Genomic DNA, 20829 nt, shown 5'->3' with positions numbered 1-20829 from the left:
TGGTTACAACCGAGGTCTGCAGAAGAGCATCTCTGAACACACAACACGTCCAACCTTGAGACAGATGGGCTACAGCAGCAGAAGACCACACCGGGTGACCCTCCTGTCAGCTAAGAACAGGAAACTGAGGCTACAATTCACACAGCAACACCAAAACTGGACAATAGAAGATTGGAAAAACGTTGCCTGGTCTGATGAGTCTGGATTTCTGCTCCACATTCAGATGGTAGGGTCAGAATTTGGCCTCAACAACATGAAAGCATGGATCCATCCTGCCTTGTATCAACGGTTCAGGCTGCTGCTGCTGGTGTAATGGTGTGGGGGATATTTTCTTGGCTCACTTTGGGCCCCTTAGTACCAACTGAGCATGGTTTAAAGTCCACAGGAAAAAAAGGGAAAAAAGAAGAAAAAAAAAAAAAAAGAAGAAAAAAAAGAAAAAAAGAAGAAAAAAAGAGAGGGAAAAAGAGAGCAAAAAAGGAAAAACAAGGGGTTACGAAAGAAAAAAAGAAAGGAAAAAAGAAAAAGAAAAAAGAAAGAAAAAAAGGGGAAAAAAGAGAAATAAGAGAAAGAAGAAAAAAAGAGAAAAAGAAAAAAGAAAGGAAAAATAAGAAAAAAAGAGAAAAAAGAGAAAAAAAGAGAAAAAAGAAAAAAGAAAGAAAAAAAGGAAAAAAATGAAGAAAAAAAGAAAAAAGATAAATAAGAAAAAAAGAGAAAAATAAAAAGAAAGGAAAAAGGGAAAAAGAAAGAAAAAAGGAAAAAATGAAGAAAAAAAAGAAAAAAAATAGGAAAAAAATGGAAAAACAGAAGAAGAAGAAAAAAAAAAAAGAAAAAAAAAATCCACAGCCTACCTGAGTATTGTTGCTGACCATGTCCATCCCTTTATGAGCACAGTGTACCCATCTTCTGATGGCTACTTCCAGCAGGATAACGCTCCATGTCATAAAGCTGGAATCATCTCAGACTGCTTTCTTCAACATGACAATGAGTTCCCTGTACTCAAATGTCCTCCACAGTCCCCAGATCTCAATCCAATAGAGCACCTTTGGGATGTGGTGGAACGGGAGATTCTCATCATGGATGTTCAGACGACAAATCTGCAGCAACTGTGTGATGCTATCATGTCAATATGGACCAAACTCTCTGAGGAATGTTTCCAGGACCTTGTTGAATCTATGTCACCAAGGATTAAAGCAGGTCTGAAGGTGAAAGGGGGTTGGACCCCAAATATATTTCACAATATTTCTCTAAATCTGCAGAAAAAGTGATTTTTTAGAGCAAAATGTGGAGAAATGTTGTTGTTATTTGTAGGGTGGCATTTTTACAATCAGCGTCCCATAAATCAGTGGGTAGAGTTCTGACTTTCTGCTCTGTCAGTGGTTATAATAATGAATTCCCACAGACTTAAAAATCAAAGAATGATCAGATTTTCATGATGTGGGGTTTCCTGTGAAGACAGGGTGAGAACAGCAGCATCACTTCAGGAAATCACATTTTCCCAGGGTTCAGTTCAGCTGGAAACCATCATATCTGATGTCACCTCGTGTCATGATTTCCACTCACAACATGAAGCAACAGCAGCAAAACCATTCACCATCATGACCATCCCATTACCCTCCACCCCCTCGCTGCTCCCGCTCCTCGTGGTCAACCGCTGTGCATCATCACAGGGTTCACAAGTTCATGCCGACAGAAGTTCAATGCTGGCCAGAGGGTCTCTGCTCTGGGGAAAAGCAAGATTTACAACAAACACTGGTGTAACTGGGGGAACATATTAAATCAGGCTCCAGGTGCTGATGTGCTTTCAGGAGGTAAAATGGCGAATTAACCCCCCGGCACAGAATCACACAAAAACTAATATGAAGAAACAGACACCGTAAGACTTCACACGGCGCAGAGACACACAAACACAGAGCGATGTGTGCAGGACACGCAGCAATTACACTCAGTAAATCACCTCCCACCAACAACAGGAAGCTAACACTCTCTGCGTTTGTTACCGAGCTGGAGTTTACCTGAGCGCTGTGTCTCTGCAGCAGGCCGAGCGCTCGTATATCACTGAGTTAGCATTGTGAAAGTTCACGGCTGTGTTTGCTGTGTTATTGTAGTAATAAACCTGATTGAGTGGCTGCCGCAGAAAGTTGCTTTCTGTCCCCATCCAAGGTTGCATAGTCATTTTAAATGTAATGAGGAGTGAGGAAAGGCTAACCTTGACAGTGGGGGAAGAGGAGAAACAAAGGATGAAAGAAGCTCTTTATGGTGTTAGTCTTTAGAGGAAGGTGTGATGCAGCGTTTTATGAGGAGTCCATCACTAAAAGAAGATTAGGAGAGATGAGATTTATACACAGAGTCACGCTGACAGCAGTTAGAGATTTATGTCCAATCTGTGCGCAGAGATTCTTCGTTGATCAAACCCAGACTCATTTTTTCAAGGTCGTACGAGTATTCTTAAACTTTCCCCAACATTTAGTCATTTCTTAACGGCCTCTGCTGTCAAGCTCTGCTGGTCCAAGTCAGTAGTTTATCTGTGTGTTTTTACTAGGAAGGGACAAGTCCTGGTACTGGTATCAGGCCGATACTAGCCTTATTTCAAGGTATTGGTACCGTAAAGGCTGCTGATACCAGCGACCAACACTTAAGACAAAAAAGTTAAAAAAAAAAAAAGTAAAAAAAAAAAAAAAAAAAGATATGTTAAGTTAGTCCTCCCCGCCAGTAGTTGGCACTACAGCTATTAAATAAATAAATAAATAACAAAGTAATTTATTTTGGTTACAAATCCCAGTACAGAATTTAAATTATGTGTGATCACGTTACAAAAAAAATAAATGAAAAAAAAAAATATATATATATACAATTAAAAAAAAATTAAAAAGAAATGTATAGACATGCTTGCACTATGCTTTTTTTCATTTTCTTTTTTTTTTTCTTTTAACAAACTCTGGAATGGAAAAAAGGGGAAGGCTGAAGCCAAGGCTACTTTGTTTTTGCTGTGGTTTGAGACAATGACAAATGTGCATCAGGTCCTCTTCAGACAACATGAACCACCAAAGGTCAACTCTTAAACTGTTTAAATTGTACACTAAGTTAAAAATAAAATAAAATAAAAAACTGACACTTGTACATTTTATTTTTCACTTTTGTTAATTTGTCCAAAACAAATCATAAACTCAGATTTTTCTGTGGTCTTTTTTTTTTTTATTTGACTTAACGGCAGAGTGACTGTGGTGTCTCGGTTCAAAATGATCTGTCTCTGTCTTCATTGAAATTTTATGCATCAAAAGTACTAGTGGTATCAATACTCGGTATCAGTGAGGACTCATACTGGTATCAATCTGAAAAAAGTGGTATCAAACATCCCTAGTTCCAACGTAAACAAGCGGTGTCCCACAAGGCTCCATACTGGGTCCTTTTTCATTTGTAATGTAAGGCTTGCTAACAGGGAGTTGTTCCAGTGTTAAACAGAATGTCAAATATATGCAGATGACAGCATGGTTTATATTACTGTCCCCCTCAGTAGCGGTGTGTATCACGTTTTGATCTTTTGAACAAGTACTTTCAGCAACTCATGCTCTCTGACCTTGGTGTTACGCTGCATCCTAGGCAAATGGTAACTTGTGTTTTTCACACCTGTAACTCGTTAAAGCGCTCTGGAACAGCAGTCGACTTTCTTCACCTGCTAATGTTAACGCATCATTGGCAGCTGCTCTGGTGTTAGCTAGTTTTCAGAGCATTAATCAACACAAAATATGTTTGTTATGACAATTACCGTAAATATAAAGTATGTGCTTCCGTTACCTTATTCGCTGTTCCTCAAATGAGCAAGTTGCAGCTCTTTTGTTGATTGAAATGATTAAGAATTAAGCTTATAATGTCGGCCATGTTGGTTTGTTGAAGTTTGCCTTGAACGCTTTCAGGTCCTGACTCAGAGATTTCAACTGGGGAATTTCTGAGTTAGCTTCAGCGTTAGCTTCACAAGAAGATGGTTTTAAGCTTTGAATTTTGTTTTAAACACAAATGTTGATGTTAAATGTTAAATGTTGGAGTCAGGACCAATTCTGGGCAAAGCTTTGAATTGTGAAGCTTATCTGTATTGGAGAGACAGCAGGAAAAACCTACAGGAACTCAAAGATTGTTTAATATCACACACTGCAATTTCTTGACGCTCTCTGCACAGACTTCCCAGGTCAATCGGGGGTCCAAGGAGTGTTTCTAGATTTAACAATTTATCATTTCAAACAAAGAAGCACAGGTTAACTCAATTATGATGTCTTTTTTTTAATATGGCAACAGCGGAGAAGGCTTCTGAAGAGCTAAAAGGAAGAAAGTGCTCAAAGGAAGCATCAAACAAAATCTAAAATCAGAGTTTTCAAAGTCATCATCCTAAAATAGAGATTTCCTGAAGCTGCTAATGGGTTTCTAAACACTACTAGTTCACTGTTTTCAGGAAGATTTTGGGAATGACCCTTTAAGAAGAATTCCTCAATACTATTTTAATGTTTTCTTTTTCCTGGTCTGCTGCAGGAATCATCAGGACTGCCTTAGCCAACATGGACCGGGAAGCCAGGGAACATTACACGGTTGTTATCCAAGCCAAAGACATGGCAGGCCAGGTCGGAGGCCTCTCTGGCTCCACCACCATCAACATCACTCTGACAGACATCAACGACAACCCGCCCAAGTTTCCCCAAAGTAAGTTCACAGCTCCATTCTGCTCTCTGGAAAACTCCTCACCCTGATTAACGTCTGCCTCCTGGCGTCTCTGCTGGTCCACTAACCAGCTAATGTTTGTGTTAGCGTTATAAATATATTACCACCACTAACCTGAATGCATTAGCTCCTTCTGGGTCAAACGGCGAAGCTGTGGCTGGAAATCCAATCAGCTGATCTCGCTTGTCCTTGGCCTTGAGCTGAAGACCTCGACTGAAGATGCCCGCGGCATAAAATTACCTGAAACAGCGTTATTACAAGGATCGGTGCTTAGTTTACCTGGAGATGGTGAACAGCGAGAGATTTTTATAATCTGAGCAAGTATAGAGCAGATCATTGATTTTTTTTCCTGGATTTTTTGTCTCAAATGTTCAAAAAATGAGCCAATAAGTCAAAAGTGTTTGTTTTGATCTCTGAGTTTTAACATTTTAAGGATGTATTTTAATAATGTCAGAGTAAAGAGTCTTATCAGGCACATTCCCTGCCAGCGAGTCTGTCTTTTTGAGCCACAGGGAGAAACTATTTCAGACCATCAACATTTTTCAATAATCATCAGCCTCAGCACAGCGCTATCAAACCTCGGTTTAACATTTAATGTCAGCTGAAGCTCTGCAGAGTGTCTTTAATGACATCCCCTCAGGAACAAATGGTGACAGCATCAAACTGCTGAGCTCGGCTCTTTTTACCCACAATGCTGTGGGGGGAGGGTTGATCAGCCTCTATTAAAAACTGCTTTTTGCTGGTTTTTGTGAGCTTACATCACTTTCACCCACAGAAAATTACCAGCTGTACGTCCCCGAGTCGGCTCAAGTAGGGAAGCCGGTCGGGAAGATCAAAGCTAACGATGAGGACCTGGGCGTCAACGCAGACATCAAGTACAGCATCATTAACTCAGAGGGCGCCAACATGTTCTCCATATCCACCGACAGGGACACGAGGGAGGGGATCATCACCCTCAAGAAGGTGAGGAGGCAGCGTCTTCATGTGAGCTCCATGAGCAAGGGTCTTCAAAAAAAATACTGAAATAAAGAATTTTTATTTTTCTTACAGAGGGTATTAATGATTTAAGACACAGACACTAAATAAAATCACGCATTAACATTTTTTTTTAACTAAATATGCAATCCCCTGGTGGATTAACTAAATCAACAAAAAGACTAATCTGGAACTAAACACAGATTTTTATTCTGTGTGGATGGATTAATTTATCTGACAACGTGCCAGCTTAATCAACATTTTTGAAATGTGGCAGGCATTAGCAAAAAAAAGATAAGTTCAGTGATAAGATCAATATTTCTTATGAAATTCAAGTATTATTTCATATTTTTAATTTTTGCAATGAATGAAATTTAAATGAATTTTGATTTTTTTTTAATTGTTAAAATTTCAAAATTGCTTGCAATTTTTTCAAACATTTTTCAAACTACATTCTTTAAAAAAAAAAAATGTCAGAAATTTTTTATCATTATTTTTTACATTTCCAAATTTTTTGAAGTTTAAAATATTTTTAAAAATTATTTATTACAGTTTAATTTTTGTAAACTCTTCAACTTTTCATTTATTCCTTTAAATTTTAGAATTTTGTAAATACAATTTCTTTTTGAATTTTTTGCAAATGTTTTCAATTTCAATTTATTTTTATTTTTTTTAATTGTTTAAATTCCGAAATTGCTTGCAATTTTTGCAACTATTTTGAAATTTCATTCTTTAAAAATAAAAAAAATCTCAGAATTGTTCAATTTTTTTTTTAATTTTAATTTAACAATTTTTATTCTTTTAAACTTTTTATATATGATATTTTTTGTTTAATTTTTGTAAACTGCAAACAAATATAATTTTAATTTTTGCAATTTTTTTAATCACTTTTCTTTTTGAATTTTTTTTTTTTTTGCTAATTTATTCAATATAAAAAAAGGTAACATTTTACTTGTACATTTTATCTTTCAGAAAAAAACAATAATTTTGTTAAGATAAATTTGTATAGAATTTATACTCTTTTTTTAGTCTTTATTGTGAAGATTTTTTGGGCATCTGAATGACTTAAATCCTCTTGAGCCTAGGCCAAATGGCTCCCATGAAAGTAAAGGTCGCAGACCCCTGTCCATGAGAATACAAAAACAATATAATGTACTTTACCAATCCTCAAAGGTAAATGCAGAGTCACAGAAGCAAAGCAATAAATATATAATTCAAAGAAAATTCAATAAGATCAATGCCATCTTTTCGTAGCTTACATCGTAGCACCAGCATGCCGTCCTTGCCTCCTTCTCCTCAGCTTGCGGGGAACATTGGGCCTAGCACCATTTAGCATCAGCATACTACAGTCTACTACAAGCTGCCACTAAAGTGGGGATTAGCAACAACAATCTAACAACAATCAATAAGTGAAAAAGGCGTTGGGTTTAGGCTTCCTGTAGAGACTCTTGAATTTTCTGATCCATAGCATTTAAGCTTTAATCTTTGCATTGTTGGTGCACTAATCTCATTCTGCTTTGTTTATTCTTCCTCCAGCCTCTGAACTACGAGAGGAAGAAGACCTACACTCTCCACATCGAGGGAGTGAACACACATGTGGATCCCCGTTTCTCCTACCTGGGCTCTTTCAAAGACACCGCCACCCTTAAAATCACGGTCGGGGACGTGGACGAAGCTCCTGTCTTCTCTGTCGACCATTATATTCTGGATGTATATGAGAACGCACCGAGTGGCACGGAGGTGGGCGCCGTGTTGGCTCGAGACCCTGACAGCAGGAACAGTCCGGTCAGGTAAGACACGCTAACACGTCTCCATGAGTGTTCACAGATATTTAAAGAGACAGGATCTCGTCTGTGAGTCGAGCATCAGAGGAAAGGATCAAAGATCTCCATGATTTGTTTTGGTGTGTTAAACAGGCCCGCTGCATGAGTAAAGGCTAAGAGAGGAGGTTGCTAATATTATGAGGCTTATTTCGAGGCTTAGTGCTCCTTCAGATCTGACCGACAGCCAATGCAACTCTGCCACTTTGTCAACTAATTGATTGCCAAAATCTTGAGGCGTGGAAATGATTTTTATTCAAAAACATCCCGCTCTTTGCCAGACAGACTTCTAAACATTTCTAAATAAAAGCCTCTGCACCACATCTGCTTGGATTAGTTTAATTGGTGGAGCATACGTTTGCTCTGCAAGAATTTAGATAATGAGAAAGTCAATATTTCCACATGCTGGTCACAGCGTTTGGAGAAGTGACTGAATATTTTTCCTTTGATCAAAGTTTGTGTTTTGGCTTTTACAAGTTTCACCAGAAAACTCGTTCAGAGGTGTTTTGGATTTTTCCCACCGAGGGTGAAGTCAAGCTATTTCTGCCTCCAAGACATGTTTGTCAAATCTGTCTAATTAAAACCCCAATTTGCAAGTTATTGCTCTTCCCAGACAGATGTTTGTTGCTGTGAGGCTGCACGTGTAGCAGTGAGAGTTTTGGGTGTTTTTGAAGACGTGTGTGGTCGTACAGAGTAATATGGGATGGATTAAAGAGTGTGGAGTCTCAAGTTCAGACCTGATACGATGCACCCTCCACAGAAAAATCCAAACTGTTCAGTTTTCCTCACTCGGTTTGGGGTGCTTGTGCTTTGTTCGGTTCGTGTTTTTCTTTTTTCTTCATTTCACTCAGTTTAAAGTGAGTATGTGGCTCTGATCATACGCATATGCAATTTGAGGTGAAGGAGTACAGCAGGACACTTTGTGGGGAAGTGTGTGCGACGCGGGGAGATGACAGTAAATAAATACATACAATAAATAATATGGTAATGGCAGAATGGATTAAAAATAACCTTTATTGTTAGCCTGCTAAATATCCTTCTCCTGATGGCTCAACGACATCATATTTTTCTTAACGCTTAAAAAAATCAAATATACATTGAGAGGATGCACTATGAAGTTTTTATTTAATGTTATTATTTTCTCCAAATTTTTATCAGATTTTTTTGGGGGGATGTGTATCTTTAAGTACTTACATATGCATGCATGTTAAAAAAAGAAAAGGTAATTTATAGTTCTATAAATGGATATGTTATATTGTATAATCTTTTCATAAAAAATTTTTGAAAAAAATATATATATATATATCTTTTAATAGTGTATTTTTAGAGTATTTGGTAATCTAGGGTGTTAAAAACCACAATAATGTCCACCAAACTGAAAACTGTGACCACAAAACCGCGGTTATCGTCCCTGCTCTTACAGTTTATATTACAAAAATGCAAATTACAGTTGAAAACAGCAACCAACTCCAATTAGAGCCACACATAGTAACATTGGTATATTGTCAGTCATAATTAAATAAATGATCTACAAACTTTTGTAAACCCTGGCTCCGTCCCTGCCTTAGATTGATGCTTATTTCGTCTTCCAAAGCTGTGAAGCAACCTGCGGCGGTACAACAGCTTAGCACATTTGTATGCGCTCTAAACACATGCTCGTGTTCTGTGGAAAGAAGATTGATATCACCCTCAGGCTGTGGACTAATCCCAGGTTTTCACTCTGCACAGGTGCCTCGTTTCAAAGCATTACACTCAAGCAACTCTGCACTGCATGTTTTAATTTCAATCCCCTCTGTAGCCTTGGTGTAAATGATGAAGGACCTGTAAACATGAAACTCCCCATGAGGTCTAACTTTGCTGATATGTCAATAAGAAGCAATCTTCTGCTGCTGTTACCATACCGAGCCACAGTTTAAAGCTTCGCAGCCGAGGGGGTTTCAGACGGCGTTAAGCCGTGACTTATGGCCACGCCACTGTCCTCCCCGTGTTCGGATGGTCAGCCCTCAGGTCCTTCATGAATTATGGACATCACCCAGAAACACACAAGGACACATCAGACTTTATGACACATTAGTTGTGAGCGTGAAGGAAATCTCCATATGAAAGACTTCCTGCTCCCTCCTCGTGGGATACCTGCTTCCTGTCCGTTCCTGCCACACACCACTCCCCACGTTCAGCTCATGAAGAAGACGCAGCAGGGAGCTCTTCAGTGACATCCGTTTGAACCCAGAACGGAGCCGAACAACTGCACCACTGCTCCCTGGGTCTGCATCAGAAATCAGAAAGCATCAGGGATCAGTATTTGGCTCTCTTTGATCGTCACAGTTGGCGTGCGTGCCGTGGAATAAACATGTCATTGAAGTGACATCTCGAATGTTGGGTTTGAAATTGATATCTAAATAGAGAAACAAAGTCTGGATGGCTCCTTACCTCTGGTTGCTCTTATGCATTATCATAATCATCAAGAGCAGTTGTGAAACTTCTTGGCCTGATTACTATGAAGGCCTTCAGGGATTCAGATGCGTCTTCAACCGGAGCATAAAATTAGGATTGAAGTACAAAACAATGTGATATATCAACCAATCTGATTAAAATGCTCAAATGGGTTATTTCAGTTCAAGTTTACCTTTGTGCACAAAGATTCAGTCCTTTAACCACAGACTGCTTTTCTGGGGCTGTGCAGAGTCGCCGTGTTTAGGAAAGTTGAATCAGGATCTGTATCCGGACGGATAACCAGAAGTGGGTGTGGCTTAAGTCAGATTTTCAATGGCCTGCAGGGGGCGTGTTTGGTTGTATCTCATTTCATAGAAGTGTATCAGAATCAGAATCACCTTTATCCAACAGGTTTTCTGAAGAATACAAGGAACTTGACTCCGGTTAATCACCAACCAACCAAACCAAAATAGAAAAAAAAAAAAGCTTAAGTGGTAAAAAAAAAAAAAAAAAAAATAGATTGATAAATATAATAATAATAATAAGAAGAATAAGAATAAGAATAAGAATAATAACAATAATGATATAGAAATAAAAAAAACGGATAAAAAGTTAAACTATAATAATAATAATAATAATAATGATAATAATAATAATAATAATAACAATAAACATAATAATAATAATAATAATAATAATAATAATAATAATAATAATAATAATAATTTTTAAAAATTGATAATATAAATTTATAGAAATTAAAATATAATAATAATAATAATAATAATAATAATAATAATAATAATAATAATAATAATAATAATAATAATAATAAATCATAAATAAATAAATAAAAAATAGCTTTGTACAGGAAAGATTTAAAAAAATTAAATGACACTCGCTCTGACTTGAATTGTTTCATCTCGAAAAGGATTTATGGTCTCAAATGTCAGTCCCAGCTCTCAAACACATCAGGGTGGTCAGGATGGGGTTAGGGGTTAACCCCCTGTGTGTAATTTACAGACCCATTCAGAGAAAAATTAAAATTATTCAGCTCAAGTTTTGGTTTGGGATTAAGCAGTCACAACTGTATATTAAAGTGTGTCTGCTCTGGATTCACGAAATGGTCTCTTTTGTCTATAAAACCCAAGATGGTGACGGTTAATTTTCCAAATTCCTAAATTCAAGAGGATGCTACTTCACGGTGTCTGCATGGACTTCTTACAGTGACAACAAAAAGGCTCATATTTATGATCAACGACATCATTATCAGCTAAAAGTTAGCACATGGGGGTTACAGAGGCCGAGCCAACAATTGCAGCCACTGAGGCACCACACCTTAATAACAAATGACACACTGCAACTGGCTTTTGCTCACCAATCACCGCTAAGGTACAAGGGAGGGCTGGAAAGTTTGTAGCTTGATGAAGAAGGAGTCATGAAATGAAACTTGGCATGCATTAAAACATTAAAACATCTACTAACAAATACCTGCAGAATAAGGGGTCAACCCTCAAGGACAATCACACCAACATGGTTGCTACATTAGAGGATGATGGTCAAGCTTTATCAACTGAGAAAAGGTAGGCAGGTGAATTCAAGAGGGGTAAATGGACTTGTAGATTACCCAAGGTCTGGACATCCTGCCACAGCAACAACCCAAGAAAACATCAACTGTGCTGAAATATAAACCGTAAGTGTTAGAAAATGTTGAATTTGATGCAAGTTTCATCACTATAGCACAGCTCCTTCCTAGTCAGCCCTCCCTCGTACTCCGTGTCTCCTGTGCCCCAGCCTGGAGCAGAAGCCAGCACACCTCAAGGGTTGATGTGGTCATAAAAAACGCCTTCCTAATCATGACCAGTTGCCTGAAGCCCACCTGATGTTCTACCCACCAGCCTTTGCAGCATATTGGAGGACTCGTCTGTGAAGGTGTGGCTGGTGGCAGTTTGTAAGGATGAGTGGGAGTCTGCAAGGTGGACTCGTTCTCACTGGTACACCTGGGGTCCATGAAGGAGAAAATGCCCCCCCCGGACAATGGACGCTCCTCAACCACCTTTGCACCGGGGGTTGGCTGCTTTGGGTCATCAAGGACAGTGGGGCCTGTTGGGCACTGCACTGTATGAGTGTGGGGAGCTTACGCAGACCACCAACCACATCATTAACACATGTCATCCGACAAGCCACGTTCAGCAGAGGGCTTTCTCAAAGTGGAAGCCAACACAAGCCCCTGGGGTAGACCCAAGGCACAATGGAGAGATTATATCTCTTGACTGACCTGGGAATGCCTCGGTATCCTCTCAGAGGAGCTGGTGGAAGTGGCCGGGGACAGGGGCCACTGGTTGTCGCTGATGGCATTGCTGACCCCGTGACCCGGATCTGGATTAGAAGTGGAATATGGCATGACGACATGACATAAAGCTGCAAAAGTGTCCAAAGCACCATGAGTCTTCAGCTTTCTTTTGCCTTTAGTTGATTATAATTATCAATTTTTCAGTGTCTACCTCCTCTCTGAGCTAAAACACCATCGACCTTGAGTTTTGTTGCTGTTCTCCGTCTCCCAGACTTGTTGGATGTGTTTCAGTCACTCTGTTTCCGCCCAGGTGGCCCTCTTTGGTCTTTAATTGAGGAAACTTAATATTTACTGAAGAGAGGATGTAACATCTTGTATTTTTGGCTTGTTATCTGCTGGAAAACGAAGATGAATCCCCAACTACAACAAAAAGCACATGACTCATCAGCGGTGTCAGTAATTAAAAGAACTGAAGTGTCTTTTGGTGGATTCTTCTTCAACAAAGTAAACGTCTAACACCTTAATTCCTTCACTAAAAGCCCCACAGCTCATTACTAGTAAACATTTCATTAATTGTGACAATGTTTCTGCTGGGGTTGCTGGGTAAACGTGAAAACAATCAAACACTGCATAATTTGTAATCCACATCCTCGCGTTAAGATCACAGATTTGCTCTGTGGGGGAATAAATGCTGGATTTAAAGGTCGTTACAGGAGGAATTAGGGAATATGTAGTCTGCTGTCTCTGCTTTGTATTCCTCTCACGCCTCAGCTTCCAGGTTGATAACGGCGCCGCTTGAAAGCCATTACAACAGTGTAAACACGGCGTGTGTAACAAGGCCTTTTGTCATTGTTTAATATTGGATGTAGCTGCTCTTGACCCAGAAAAACGTACATTCAGACGTAAAGTTAGCATGCATCAGGAGGTGTTATTGTGAGGATCACGGAGCAGGAGAAACAGCCTCTGAGCCTCCCTTTGTTAAACGTCTGGATTCGGGTCTTATCATTATTTAACGCCTTTGTTTCCTGGCTCGCTCCTCTCCTGTTGTTCAGGATGACAAAAACAAAAGTAAATATGTTTGTTTTTTAACCCTCGGATGAATTGTTGAGCTAACAGACGAGCTGAACGGCGTCCAGAGCTGGCTCCGAGTTCTGGAGACATATTTGATTAAAAGAGGCTCTCACAGGTTTTACACAAAGGTCAGTTTACACATAATGAGCAATTAGACTAAAGGGAGCCATCTTTGGAGGAAATGACCCTGATGATATCGTCGTTATTGCAGCTCATGGTTGGAGAGCTGAGCCTTTTCACCCACAGAAACATCGAGACTTAACGTCAACTTGCCAAACTTGTTTCAACCTCTCCATCTCGAGTTTCTTTTTAATTTTGAAGCTCATTTTGATGGAAAAGTTTCTAAGTTACTGGCGTCAGACTGTGATGCTTTGTTTTTATTTCTCCCCTTTTCAGCTCCACCTTTGCTCTTCCTCCTGTCTATATTCTCGTGTTTGTACCATGGACTGTGTATTGCTAAAAGTTTTTATTTGCTCTCATGATTCTCTGACAAGCACTGCTGCAAGTGCACATGCTCATGTCCAGGAAGTGACTGCTGGTGTTGAATAACTTTTACACAACTCTTGTTGCAAATCAGACCATCAACAGCACATCTGAGATTTACTGTACGGTGGCTTTGATGCCACTTTGAAGGAGAGACAGAGGGATGATTTGCTTTTCTCTCAATTTGATATTTTGTACAATTTTTGGGGTGCTGATTTGATTTGAATTTTGATTCCTTGATATTTCAGATTTTTGAGGTTTTAAGCTCACTTTGTCAGCACCAGACCAAGTTAAAAAGTTGAATAATAATGTCTATAGACTTTATCAGGAGCTATATTTTCCTAAAAAGTAAACATCACATGTGAGTCAGTTATTAAGATTTATCTAGACCAGGGATGTCAAACTCGTGCCATGGAGGGCCAAGAGACTGCAGGTTTTCTTTCCAACCAGAAACTCCACCAGCTGATTCCACTGATTGCTTCACCTTTTAGCAGAGAGCAGGGACTAATCAGTGAAATCAGCTGGTGAAGTTTTTAGTTGGAAAGAAAACCTGCAGCCTCTTGGCCCTCAATGGCACAAGTTTTACATCCCTGATCTAGGGGATCTGGCATCTCTTTTTTTTTTTTTCAACACAGCTTTAAAAAAACGAAAATGAAGGCTTTTAATTTAAATACAAAAACCAAAAAAATCCTGATTTAAAATTTTGAACAAAAAATTTAAAAAAATGTATTTATTTATTAATTTATTTATCTATTTATTTGCAAATGTATTCATTTATTTAGCATTTTATTTCTATATTTTTTATGCTTATTTATCTATTTAGTTATTTATTCCACTTATTTATTTCATATATTTATTTGTTTATTTATTTATTTATCTGCATATTTATTAAGTTATTTTGCTCCTTTATTTATCTCTTTATTTATCTTTTTTAATTTCACTTTTTTATTTTGCATAATTATTTCACTTATTAATTAATTTGTTTATTTGTTTATTTATCTTTGAATTTATTTTGCGTTTTTATTTTGCCTATTTATTTCACTTATTTATTTGTTTATTTATTTCATTTATGTATTTTTTTGTTTCACTTATTTTTTTGTTGATGTATTTGTTTATCTATTTGATTGTTTATATATTTATTTTTTCACGCGTATTAATTTGTTTATTTAGTTATTCATTTTGCTTATTTGTTTATTTATGTTGCCTTTTTATTTTGCTGTTTATTTTTTCAAGGGGACAGTGCATATTTACGAACATTTAAGCACACACAGCATCCATGATATAATGCCAGCGTAAGCCATAGGGCTAATATTCCTCTGTAGGCCAGGTAGAAAAGGTCAAACATGCAAAACATGATGTAACTTTTTCAACATGTAAACAAAAGTGTTGCTGACTTTATCATTAATAACCTGTCCTACCCGATCTTTTCTATCTCCACCTCCAGGTATTTCCTGGACAGCAAAGAGGAAGGAGTTCGCTACTTCAGAATCGACGAGAGCAGCGGTCTGATCCGGACGACGCAGCCTCTGGACAGAGAGGAGCTGTCGTGGCACAACATCACTGTGATGGCCTCGGAGGTTGGTAGGTACTCCGGTTGCTCCTCATCAAGCGCCTGTTTGCTCCTGCTGCTTTATGTTTGCTCTCATATGAGTACTCAGAGCGAGCAGGTGGAGGTGTTCCTCCTCTTCACTGCATGTTGACACTGTTCTCTCTTCTAAATACGGACACACTTTTATTTAAATTTCAGAAAGTTGAAGTCTTTGAACTTCTACTTCAGCCAAAGTTGTGAATTTAAATGCAGTGGGTTTAATCAGCGTCTGAAGCCTTTTCCTGCATTATCTCCTATTCCTCAGTGGGTCTGACACTGAATAGTTCTTGTAGTAAGCAGATTTAGAGGTGCACACACAAACACTGGAGGTTTCATTCCCTTCACCTTCTGACATATAAATATTTTAATAAGCAGGGTAGGTTTCTCCCGCCTCGACACCTTCAGGGAGTGTAGTAAACACATGAAATACTTTTCTGCATTCGCCTGAAAGAGCCACTTAAAAGAGATTGCTCTGTCTCTCCACACTTATCCTGTTTAGCCTCGAGCTAATGGGAGACATTATAAATCGTTATCACAAACACATTCAAATCATCGGTGAGCTCCGTGCCACAAAAGCAGTGATTTAAAGAGCAGCGAGTTTAGAAAATAAGAGTCGCTGCTATAACCTAAAAGGTTTTTTTCCATAACAAGACGCCCCGAGGGGATCGTAGAGTCAGGGAGCGCTCCAGGTTCAAATTCACAGTGTGTAAAATTGGAGTCGAAATCAATATCAACAAAAAGATGGCTCCATAAAACGGGAATGATGAACCAAATCTGCAGCGGCCTGCAGGTGCAGATTTCACTCCGACGTTCACTTTCAGTGTCTTGATCAAAGGAACTCCAGCAGCACAATGTTCAGCCTGTTAATGGACACACAGCCACAGCAGCAGAGCCACAACTTGTTGCTCTTAAAGAGGCGTGTTTGTAAAGAAGTGAAACAGCTTTAAGGGTTCACTCAAACTGCAGCGAGCAGCTGAGGCCTGCAGCTGCAGAGCTTAGCGTTCAGTGGTACTGTTTCTCTGTTTGATCATCTGCTGTGCTGCTTCATAACAGGATCACATCCAACTGAGCTCCTACTATCCCTCCCTGACCACGCTAAGCTGACTTATTTTCTTAACTCGTGCTGCTTTTTCATGTTTTCCTCTCACAGATTTATGCTTATTTCCCCTGACCAAGAAACTTCAAGACAGTGATGAATGCTTCACTTCTTCTGGTAACAGCAAAGAGATGAATTTAGCCTTAAGCTTATATTCCTCACACTGCAAAAAAAGTGAAATCTTATCAAGTGTTTATGTCTTATTTAAAGTAAAATGTGTCTTGTTACGCTTAACATGAGCCACTTTCACCTGACTAGTAAAGGAAAATGTCTTGTTTCAAGTTATTAACACTCTATGGTACACATTGTGTGATGCCTGTTAACAGAAAATGTTTGTGTTTTTTTGTCCTAAAATAGAAAATAAATAATAAAATACATAAATGAAAAATAAGAATAATAAAAATATTTTTTTTTTTTCATTGTATATATATATTTTTTTCATTATATATATAAATGTATATTATATATAAATGTATTATATATATATATATATATATATATATATATATATATATATATATATATATATATATATATATATATATATATATATATATATATATATATATATATATATATATATATATATATATATATATATATATATATATTATTTTATTTATTTATTTATTTTTTCAAAAACACATGGATAATACTTGATGGCCTCAACAACTCAAAATGCATGCTAATAAAAGTGTAAAAACTTAAAAAAATAAAAAATAAAGTCTTAGCTTAACTTCAAATAACATCAAATATGTCTTGGTGAAAAATGGACAGGTCAGAAAAAAATATAATGACTAGTTTGTTTGGGTTTTTTTTTTTTTTTTTTTTTTTTGAAGAGTATGTAAACCCTCATGGTACAGTGTTTCCTCATGTCAATATATGCATTGCTACATTTTTGCTTAAATCAATTAGCAAATAAAGGAAATTAAATCATTTGAGATTAAGCTTTACTTGTTATTTAATATGAACATATTTTTTCTTGTCTGAGAGAAGCCCGATAAAACAGTTATTGGACAGTTTTGAGGAGAGAATTGGCCAAATTGGTCCTTAGGAGAAAGTCTGCAAAAAAGGGATTCTGCTAGACCTCCAGAGAGTCACATGACAAATTCAGACACTGCTATTGGTTCCTTAAGCTCTTTTTTTTTTTTTTTTAATAACATTTCATGACAACTAGGATATGTTGTGTGAGTGTAAAAGGCCAAAAATGGGTATGTTGCCTAGAGACAATGAGGTACCATAGAGGGTTACAAGCAAAAATGAGGTTTGAATTGCTTGTAATAGGAAAAAAAATCAGTGGAACAAGTGAAATTTGCTTGAAATTAGAAAAATGTCTTTATACTAGCAAATCTTTTCTCATTCCATTGGCAGATTTTTTGGGGGGTTGCCACAAAACTGCTCCTCCTGGTGGCTGGCTGCAGTACAGGTCAAAAAGTCCATCTCCCCAGTCATTCCAGATGGGCTGCGGTCAAACTTTAAAAAATAAATACACCTGGTAGAAATGTTTCTCACGTCTGATTGTTGTGGCGATTTGAAGATATTATTTGGCTGTCTTGTATTCAAGTCCTCTTTTTTTCTGATAAGTTTCATTGTCATTAGTGATAAGAGGTTAAAAATGAAGTTTCACTTCCTGTGTAACGATAATTGTCAGCTGATTTTCGTGTGTATTTTTTCTGGGATTGTAAAATATGTCGAGAGGTAGAGTCAAGAAGTGATTAGACTCTCGAAAGAAAAAAGTAATTATTATTTTTGTCACCCGGCTCCACTCAGATTCTCCTAGAATCCTTCACAGTCTCTACTGGAATTTTGGCTTCAAAACTATACAATGGTAAATGGTGAAGCCACACTGTCCACGCTAAGTACATTCTATGGTTACAAGCAATTCAGACCTCATTTTTTTAATAAAACAACTTGAAATAAGACATTTTTCTGGACAGGTCAGGTGAATGTGGCTCAGATTGAGTCTAAAAAGACATTTTCTATTGAAAATAAGAGAAAAACACTTGATAAGATTACAGTTCTGTGCAGTGCAAAGGCAAAGGGTGTGTGGATACCTTTATTAACAATAAGACCAAACAGTCTTTAAACACAGACTAATACCTGGTGAGCCGACTCTGAAATTAGCATTTGCTGTCTGGAGAAAACAAAGATGAAGCAGATCATTTGCATATTGATAAGAATGTATTCAAATAAGTTACAGTGTCTCTTTTCTTATAATTAACTACAAAATCAAATTACTCCCAATTGTTTTAATGTCCTCTCCTACACTGAGATTTAATTAAATCAGCGCAGGCGCCGCTAACTTCCTGAATTGCTATCAGGTAACTCTGGTAATTTGTAATCACAATTAGGCAAATCTCCTTCCTACCGACAGAGGTGCTGCATGCTAATGCTTCTTTATCTCCTCACCTCTTCTCAGTATGCAAGGGTACATGCCAGGACAATGTCAAAAGGCAGAATGATAAATTTTTACCACTCTGAATGAGCAAGGACACGCAAAGACGCAGGAAGTCCTGCAGAGACTTCAGCGTCCTTCTGAAGTCCATGAGGAGAGGGTGAAGCAGACTGTCGGTGTGTTTCTCTGATTCTCTGATCACCGTCTTAACAACATCCAGAAAGAGCCGGCTGCAGTTTGTGTGATGTCAGCCCTTTGAATAATGCAGAGAAACACATAAAGAAAATACAACCTGAAACATTAATTTTAGAGAAAGATTGCTGCACCTGCATGACTCTTAAATATTCAAAAGAAGCTTCTGCTGAGCTGGCGTGCTATTAGTCATAGCTGTCTCTTTACGCGCTGTAAAACTCACACCTGGGAGCAGCCCAGTACAACCAGAACTGAACTGGGACAAGAGGATCAGAGACCTAAAAAAAGCCCAGTGTGTTAAGGTTATATGTGGTAAGGGAATATGCTCAGTTAAGTCTTGAAGTTTAACCTCTTAACCTTTCCTCCAAATGCTAAAAACGCCTTTTATGACATCATCAACTTTGTGGTTTCCATGGTGACGGGACCAGAGCTTTACTCTGGCACCTGTCCTTTTCATGGGCCCAAGCCAAACTTGTTATCACATCATCACCTGTGTGGTTTTCATGGTGACGGGTCATCTCCATTTATTTCAATGGGCCAAAACGTGTTGGAAAATGCTGAATATTTTTAAAAGTACAGGGGTTAGAAATGTGAAATGCATGGGCGTAATTCTTCTTTACATGCTGAACATTTTACACTTTGAACGGTGAAAATCAGTGAAAATTTGTAGGAGTAGTAGCGAGCCAAAAATGTACGGAAGACAAAGTAGAAGTTTTGTTTATAAAGTCATGGGATTTCGTTTTATTTCAACATTATCCTGTGGTGTTCTTTGACTTTTTGGAGTATGTACAAAAACTTGATCTCTCTGTAAAGGTAACACCTTAGCAGTTAAGCTAACTGTAACTGTAGCTAACATGTAGTTATTGGAGTAATAACACGCAGGATTTGAACGTTTTCTGTCCAAGAGTAGCACTGTGAGTAAAACTTCAAATACATGCATTAACATGTTGCTTTGCATCCTGGGAAAAATGTCTTGAACAATTTAAAGTAGCATTAAAAAGAAGGTCACATTTTAAAGACAGTGGGTGCTAATGCTTATGGGAAATGGAGTCTTTATGCTAGGGAAACACTACCGACTCTGACCACAGGTGTCACTGCAACCAATGCCAAACAGAACTGACTTTAAGTAGCGATTTAATGTCTTATTGCTGCAAATGCATTCCTTCTTTGTATCCAATAGGTTTTTTCTGCTAAGCTAGCACACCTGTGTTTGACTAGTGCCTTGCTCAAAGGCACAACAGAACATAAACTGAAGGAATTACATGGAAAGCTTTGATACAAAGAGGCTGGAAGCTGAGTTTTGAGCGGGAAAAGCAGAACAAACTGTTGGACATGTTTGTTATTGTCCTCATTTGTTCACTTTGTGTAATAGCCTAGCTTGTTTAGCCTCATGCTGGCTTCATTACAGCTAAAGGACACAAATTGCAGTGGTCTAATTTCACTTCTAGGCCCACTTTAGCAGCATATTGCTGCACTCCTGCCTCTGTAATCCTATATGGGACCGGAGCGCATAAGCTGCAATAAATCTGAAATCTTAATCAGGTTGTGGAGATTTTAATTGAAGTGTTAAATCATGTATTTCGAGTCAATATCATGCACTAGGCTGCTTTTTTGTTGCTATTAAAACCTGATTTGACAGTAGCAAGCATGAGGCATATGCTCTGAATGCTTCATGGGTCGCTCATGCAGTGAAAGGGGCAAATAAGGCGTCTCGATCGAGTGCACAGAGCGGGCTGAGAGACGCTGCACCACGATGATCAGATGTGCTTTAATACACAA

At 38.0% G+C, this 20829-nt stretch overlaps 1 protein-coding gene across 4 annotated transcripts in view; it reads left to right on the top strand.

Moving 5' to 3' along the window:
* LOC141807386 (cadherin-18) overlaps nucleotides 1-20829 on the top strand; it is a 342498-nt gene that overhangs the window by 275147 nt on the left and 46522 nt on the right. For all 4 annotated transcript variants that reach the window (XM_074693358.1, XM_074693357.1, XM_074693356.1 and 1 more), the window contains 4 exons: nucleotides 4519-4686; nucleotides 5480-5667; nucleotides 7216-7469; nucleotides 15224-15360. In XM_074693358.1, coding sequence (XP_074549459.1) covers nucleotides 4519-4686; nucleotides 5480-5667; nucleotides 7216-7469; nucleotides 15224-15360 — 747 coding nt within the window. The remainder of the gene's footprint in view (nucleotides 1-4518; nucleotides 4687-5479; nucleotides 5668-7215; nucleotides 7470-15223; nucleotides 15361-20829) is intronic.

The sequence above is a fragment of the Halichoeres trimaculatus genome, unplaced genomic scaffold (genome assembly GCF_033239565.1).
Source record: "Halichoeres trimaculatus isolate MK-OKI-2021-1 unplaced genomic scaffold, fHalTri1.1 fHalTri1_scaffold_18, whole genome shotgun sequence".
Lineage (NCBI taxonomy): Eukaryota > Metazoa > Chordata > Actinopteri > Labriformes > Labridae > Halichoeres > Halichoeres trimaculatus.
Note: the sequence above shows the minus strand (reverse complement) of the source record. Positions and strands in the feature narration are given on the sequence as shown.